Source organism: Penaeus japonicus, unplaced genomic scaffold, assembly GCF_977035675.1.
Source record: "Penaeus japonicus unplaced genomic scaffold, GWHDUDI00000001_assembly GWHDUDI00002355, whole genome shotgun sequence".
Lineage (NCBI taxonomy): Eukaryota > Metazoa > Arthropoda > Malacostraca > Decapoda > Penaeidae > Penaeus > Penaeus japonicus.
The window spans coordinates 7,501-15,000 of record NW_028236757.1 but is presented as its reverse complement, the minus strand read 5'-3'; the positions used below and the strand labels follow the sequence as shown (position 1 = coordinate 15,000).

Here is a 7,500-nt window from a genome sequence, read left to right as displayed (position 1 = left end):
AAACACTAAACAGACTCTCACAGAAGCAAAGAGTTACTTTGACAGAAATTGTCTGAAACTGAATCCGCGGAAAACACAATTAATTTTCATAGGCAGCCGTCAAAATATTACCAGGTCCCTATAGATACAGCTATTGAATTCGGAGGTTGCTACATTAAACTAAGCACCTAAGTCAAAAACCCAGACAGATACATGACTTTTGAAACGCATATTGACTACATTTACAAGAAAGTAATGGACACCTTGATATACCTAAATCACATGAAAGTCTAAATCTCTACAGAAACAAGAATCACTAGCCGTTAGTATCATTAACTACTACCTAAACATCTCGGGTTGAACAAACAAAACACACACAAAAAACACACAAAAAAACGCAAAAACTACAAACCTTTGCTGTAAAGGTAGCAATAAGAAATATATGCAAATACGACCAAATAGCACCACACCTAAGCAAACGAAAATGGTTAAAAATTACAATTATGGCACAAGTATACTAGTCCACAAAATTATACAAGGAAATTATCCACATTGGCTTTTACCTAAAAAAAAAAAAATACAATTATGGCACAAGTATACTAGTCCACAAAATTATACAAGGAAATTATCCACATTGGCTTTTACCTAAAAAAAAAAATACAATTATGGCACAAGTATACTAGTCCACAAAATTATACAAGGAAATTATCCACATTGGCTTTTACCTAAAAAAAAAAAAGCAGCCAGTTTAACAGGAGTCAAAACTAGACAAAAAACATCTCTGTATATCAAAAGATCAAATACAAAAACAGGGGCAAAAAATATGCAGATTCAAGGACCAATGATCTGGAACCATCTGCTACAACCTCTTAGATATATTTCTAACCTAAATACATTTAAAATAAAATTGAAAGAACATCTGAATTATCAATGACATCAGGCACTTGAACATCAAATCAAACATGGTATTTCTGTCACTTTGTATGTTAATATGTTGTCTATATTGGCCATACATGTACTTTATATTGTCTATGTTAATAGACAATATCATACAATGTAAATACTATACATGTAAATAGAATAACCATTGTAATTAATGGAATAAAGTATTTTGAATTTGAATTTGAACTCTCTCTCTCTCTTCCTCTGCCTAAAAATCTCTTTCTCTTTCTTTCGCTCTCTCTTGCTTCCTCTCTCTCTCTCTCTCTCTCTCTCTCTCTCTTTCTTTCTCTCTCTCTCTCTTTCTCTCCCTCTCTCTTTGATGATTTCAAAGTGTGGATTTTGTCCGACTGTTTATGTGTGTGTGTGTGTGTGCGTGCGTGCGTGTGCTTTATTTTATGCTCTCGTTCTCTCTCTCTCATTCTCACCCTTTAACTCTCCCTCTCTCTTTCTTTCTATCCCTTTCTCTCTCTCGCTATTCCTCTCTCTCTCTCTCTCTCTCTCTCTCAAAATCTGATACTCTTTCTTTCAATCTCTCTCTCTCTCTCTCTCTCTCTCTCTCTCTGTCTCTGTCTCTGTCTCTCTCTCTCTCTGTCTGTCTCTCTCTCTGTCTCTCTCTCTCTCTCTCTCTCTGTCTCTCTCTCTCTCTGTCTCTCTCTCTCTCTCTCTCTCTCTCTCTCTCTCTCTCTCTCTCTCTCTCTCTCTCTCTCTCTATCTATCTATCTCTCTTTGATGATTTCGAATTGTGGATTTTGAGACTCATGTCAGTCTGTTTGTGTGTGTGTGTTGTATTTTATATTCTTGTTTTGTCACTCTCACTCTTTGACTCTCACTCTCTCTGTATCTCTATCTGTCTTTCTTTCTCACGCTCTCTCTCTCTCTCTCTCTCTCTCTCTCTCTCTCTCTCTCTCTCTCTCTCTCTCTCTCTTTCTCTCTCTCTCTCTCTGTGTCATCCTCCCTCTCTCATTGTGTGTCCCTCTCCCTGTCTTACTCTCTCACCCTGCCCTTCAACTCCCGCTTTCTCTCCCTTCTCTCATTTACCTTTCCAACCTTGATATACATTCTATTTTGTTATGTTCCACAAAAAAACGCTATGATAGTCCACTTACCTCTTGAAAACAAAGAAACAACCAAAAGCGCCATAAAACTTAACTTACATCTTAAAAAAGAAGAACAAAAACCAAAAAACAAACAAACATATCAGTCCACTTACCTCTTATAAAAAAAACGCCACGCTTTAAAATCACTTACCTCTTTGAAAAAAAAAAAAAAAAAAATCCACATACGTTAAAAAAAAAAAAAAAAAAAAAACGCCATAAAAATCCAAATCCACTTACTTCTTAGCTTTGACGTTCACGGACAGCGAGCAAGTGGACTCATTATCGGAGATCGTGGAACAGGCGGAGGGTGGGCGGCTGAGGTCACGGGCGTGGGGGTCATTGTGGTCAGCGTCCTTGAGTCCGCAGCGCTCCTCGTCGTCAGCACTGGCGCTCCTCGATCGCTGACGGCCGAGACGGACGAGGGATCTCACCGCCTTCATGCCCACGAAGCCACGGCTGGGGGAGGAAGAGGAGGATGAGTGGGGGGGGGGGGATGAGGGGGGGGGAGGGGGGTGAAGAGGGGGGGATGAAGAGGGAGGAAGAGGAGGAGGATGAGTGGGGAGGATGAGGGGGAGGAAGAGGCGGACGAGGGATCTCACCGCCTTCATGCCCACGAAGCCACGGCTGGGGGAGGAAGAGGAGGATGAAGAGGAGGAGGAAGATGAGGAAGAGGAGGAGGGGAGAGGAGGGGGATGAAGGGGGAGGAGGAGGAGGGATCTCCCAGCCTTCATGCCCACGAAGCCACGGCTGGGGGAGGAAGAGGAGGATGAGTGGGGGGGGGGGGGGGGAGGGGGGGGGAGGGGGGGGGGGGGGGGAAGGGGGGGGAAGAGGAGGAGGATGAGTGGGGAGGATGAGGGGGAGGAAGAGGCGGACGAGGGATCTCACCGCCTTCATGCCCACGAAGCCACGGCTGGGGGAGGAAGAGGAGGATGAGTGGGGGGGGGGGGGGGTGAGGGGGGGTGAGGGGGATGAAGAGGGGGGGATGAAGAGGGAGGAAGAGGAGGAGGATGAGTGGGGAGGATGAGGGGGAGGAAGAGGCGGACGAGGGATCTCACCGCCTTCATGCCCACGAAGCCACGGCTGGGGGAGGAAGAGGAGGATGAAGAGGAGGAGGAAGATGAGGAAGAGGAGGAGGGGAGAGGAGGGGGATGAAGGGGGAGGAGGAGGAGGGATCTCCCAGCCTTCATGCCCACGAAGCCACGACTGGGGGGAGGAGGAAGAGGAGGAAGAGGAGGATGAGTGGTTGGGGGATTTCGTGGAGTTTGTGTGGATGTATTTATTGGTATGTGTTTGTGACTGTTTGTTTGTTTGTGTTTGTGTGTGTTTATGTTTATGTGTTTGTGTGTGTGTTTGTTTGTGTGTGTGTGTGTATGTGTGTGTGTGTGTGTAAGTATGTACAAAATGTTGATCCATATACAGAATATTCAAGTCCATATCCATATACTGTACTACACAATAACACATTAATCCATCCATACTTACTCACACACACAACCAATTATTCAACTTTGATTGATTAACTAAATCGACCATGGATTGAGATAGCCATCAACCATTAACATAATTTACATAATAATAATTTACATAATAGACCTACACAATCTCAAATTTACATAGGCATCGATCTATTCTAACATGTGTCAACTTTGATCTCCTATCTGGTTTGTAAGTGTTAAGCTTATGTTTTCCCGTTTTAAGTATAAAAAAATATGTGCAATACGTGTCCTTGTGACAAGTGACCGTCGGCTCGATAGAACTCTACACACCACAAGAGAACTTACGATGTTTCTCTGTAATTTTTATTTTTATTATTTATCATTTATTTTTATTATTTATTTATTATTTTATTTATCATTTTATCATTTTTATTAATTATTTATTTCATTATTTATTTTATTGTTTATTATTTATTGTATTTTAGATGTGAGCTTTGGAGTGATTCATATTTTTGTTGCAAATTTTTTTGTCCATTTGAAATTTTTGAACGCATCTCGATGTATTTTGATTTTATTTTCTTATCGGTAACCTTTCTCTGTATGTTTTCCATTTCCAGCTGTTTTTTTTTTTTAGCTGTGGATGTTTTTACTTACTACCTTTTAACAGTTTCTTTTCGCATGGTATGCTGTGTTACATGGTTTGTTGTGTTACATGGTAAGCTGTGTTACATGGTATGTTAAGGTACATGGTATGTTGTGTTACATGGTAAGCTGTGTTACATGGTATGTTAAGGTACATGGTATGTTGTGGTACATGTTATGTTGTGTTACATGGTATGAATTATTACAAGGTATGTTGTGTTACATGGTAAGCTGTGTTACATGGTATGTTAAGGTACATGGTATGTTGTGGTACATGTTATGTTTTGTTACATGGTATGAATTATTACAAGGTATGTTGTGTTACATGGTATGTTGTGTTACATGGTATGAATTATTACAAGGTATGTTGTGTTACATGGTATGTTGTGTTACATGGTATGTTGTGTTACATGGTATGATTTATTACATGGTATGTTGTGTTACATGGTATGTCACATGGCATGTTGTGTTTACCTCCATGTACTCGCACCCTTTGGAGAATCATCTGTAGCTTACATGATAGTGATAATAAATAATGATATCCTCTATCATGAGAGGGCATGGCAAGACAAGCTCTCATCCACTGATTATATCGTTGGCCATAAACGAAGAGCATTACGTAACTGTAAGTGTGACTTGGAATAAGATTGTATGACGGGAAAGATCTAAGGAAAGAGAGCAAGAGGAAGACAAAGAAAGAAGTTCATGGAATGCTTGGTAGAGCGAATAGGAAGAGGATTGAGAGTTGTGGATGTTCTTAGAATGATGGAAAACCGGAAAGAATGGCGGGCCATGATCGCCATGGCCCGTAGTAGTAGTAGTAGTAGTAGTAGTAATAGTCGTAGTAGTAGTAATAGTAGTAGTTGTAGTAATAGTAATAGTAGTAGTAGTAATAGTAATAGTAGTAGTAGTAATAGTAGTAGTAATAGTAGTAGTAGTAGTAATAGTAATAGTAGTAGTAGTAGTAGTTGAGTGTGACTTTCTACTCTCGGCAACTTCAATCTACAAGGAGGCTTTCTACTTCTACTTCCATCGACTTCGTCATGATCGTTTCAGTAGAAATGATGATGATGATGTTAGTCAATTGAATACTTACTTGTAGGATAGTAGGCTGTTTGTTTGATATCCTATATATGAATAGGTGGGGGTGGGGGTGGGTGTAGATCGTGGGCCTTGGGAAACGTGTATGTATATGTGTGTATATGTGTGTATATATGTGTGTGTGTGTGTGTGTGAGTGTGTGTGTGTGTGTGTGTGTATGTGTGTCTGTGTCTATGTGTAAGTGAACGAGATAAAGAGAGAGAGAGAGAGACAGAAAGAATTTGGGCGTATAATGCAACTCATGATTGGAAAACCCTTTCCCAAAACATTCCAGAAGGAAGAAGTTAAAGTGAATCTAGACTAGACAAAGTACCTATTTTCTCTAACAAAGGCGAGTGGCAGAGTGGCTGCTCTGTAGTGGCAGTCTGCCTTGTTTTTGGCTGGGGTGGCCGCAAGCAAAGCAACGCCCATTTATTGATAAAATAATTGATACGTTGTTAGGATGCAATTTTTTTTTTTTTTTTTTTTTTATATTCAACCTTCGGTGATGATGCTGACCGATTTATCTATTCATTAATTTATCAATTCATTGATTCATTTATTTACCTACCTAGCCATATAAATTTATTTATCTATTTATTTAGGTGATTTATTCATTTGCCTAGCCGTATAAAGAAACATTTTTGGTGTCAGTTCGGCATAGGCTATATATATATATATATGTATATATATATATATATATATATATATATATATATATATATATATTTATACATATATTTGTGTATATATATGTATATATTTGTATATACATGTATCTTTATACATACATACATACACACACACACACACACATATGTATATATATATATATATATATATATATATATATATATATATATATATATATATATATATACATATGTGTGTGTGTGTGTGTGTGTGTGTGTGTATATGTATATATTTTTATATATATTTATATTTACACACACACACACACACACACACACACACACACACACACACATATATATATATAATATATAATATATATATATATATATATATATATATATATATATATATATATATATATATATATATATATTATGTGTGTGTGTGTGTTTGTGTATCTGGAAACTACATCCTCATTAATTAATTAGCTCTTACTCTAATCCTTGTATCCAATGAACCTAAATCCTAACTAACGAAAGTATTACATTCCACACCTCATACAAGACACAATACTGCCCTTTCTTGTGTCCTAATGCCAAGTTTTCCCCGACGCTCGAAATGTGATTGATATGGACTTTTTGGCTGATGGGTTGATGAGTTGCTCTAGTGAAAGTGATTGATGAGAAGAATGATGGTGTTTATGATACTGGTTTAGGTGATGTAAGTGATGGCTATGGAAATGGTTGGTGAAAATGATGATGATAGTGATGAAGATATTAACAAAAATAACAATAATGAAAGTATTAACAAATAACGATAATGAAAGTATTAACGATAATAACAATAATAATGATACTAATGATGATAATGATAACATTAATGATGATAATAATGCTAACATTAATGATAATAATAATAATACAGATAATAATAATCATAATGATAATAATAATAACAAAAAAGATCATTACAATAACAAAAACGATAATATTGATAATGATAACGACAACAAAAATAACAATAAAATAAAATTTAACCCGACATTCCATTGAGATCATTAACGTAATATTCACACTCTCGCATTCACGAAATATCGAACAAAAGGTTATAAGCACACAAGAAACACGCCAATGGACTCTTAACAATTACTTGGAGTGTTCTACATAACAATGGACGATATCATGTCCAATTATCTATTGGACACGCCCTCATTGATGGTGATTGATAAAGCAATTGTTTTGATGCGAGTTGTTTGTGCGTTTGTTATTTTTTTTGTATCAGTATCATTACTATTGTTATTATCAGTGTTATCGTTGTCATTCTTTATTGAGAGAGAGAGAGAGAGAGAGAGAGAGAGAGAGAGAGAGAGAGAGAGAGAGAGAGAGAGAGAGAGAGAGAGAGAGAGAGAGAGAGAGAGAGAGAGAGAGAGAAAGAGAGAGACAGAGACAGAGAGAGAGAGAAAGAAAGAAAGAGAGAGAGAGAAAGAGAAAGAGACGACTACCAACCCTACCGAAATATACGCATAATATCAATAATAACAGTCATACTTGAATATACCAAAATTTAGCGTCAATAACTCTTAGAGTAAATAAGAATTCTACTCTGATTAATTCCCTATTAACTACATCACGTAGCCCGTGCACAATATGGAAAAAAATCAGGGAATCACTTGAGAAACAGTTGGCAAG

At 37.8% G+C, this 7,500-nt stretch overlaps 1 protein-coding gene across 1 annotated transcript in view; it reads right to left on the bottom strand.

Annotated features, from left to right (window-relative positions):
- Window positions 1–4,253, bottom strand: part of LOC147466263 (uncharacterized) — a gene marked incomplete at its 3' end in the record, with an annotated part of 10,642 nt that extends 6,389 nt beyond the window's left edge. Inside the window, exons 1-2 of the mRNA XM_086535720.1 lie at window positions 4,150–4,253; window positions 2,256–2,474 (exon numbers count right to left, since the gene is read on the bottom strand). Of these exons, the coding sequence (XP_086391846.1) occupies window positions 2,256–2,474; window positions 4,150–4,253 (323 nt within the window). The remainder of the gene's footprint in view (window positions 1–2,255; window positions 2,475–4,149) is intronic.
- Window positions 4,254–7,500: the final 3,247 nt, after the last annotated feature.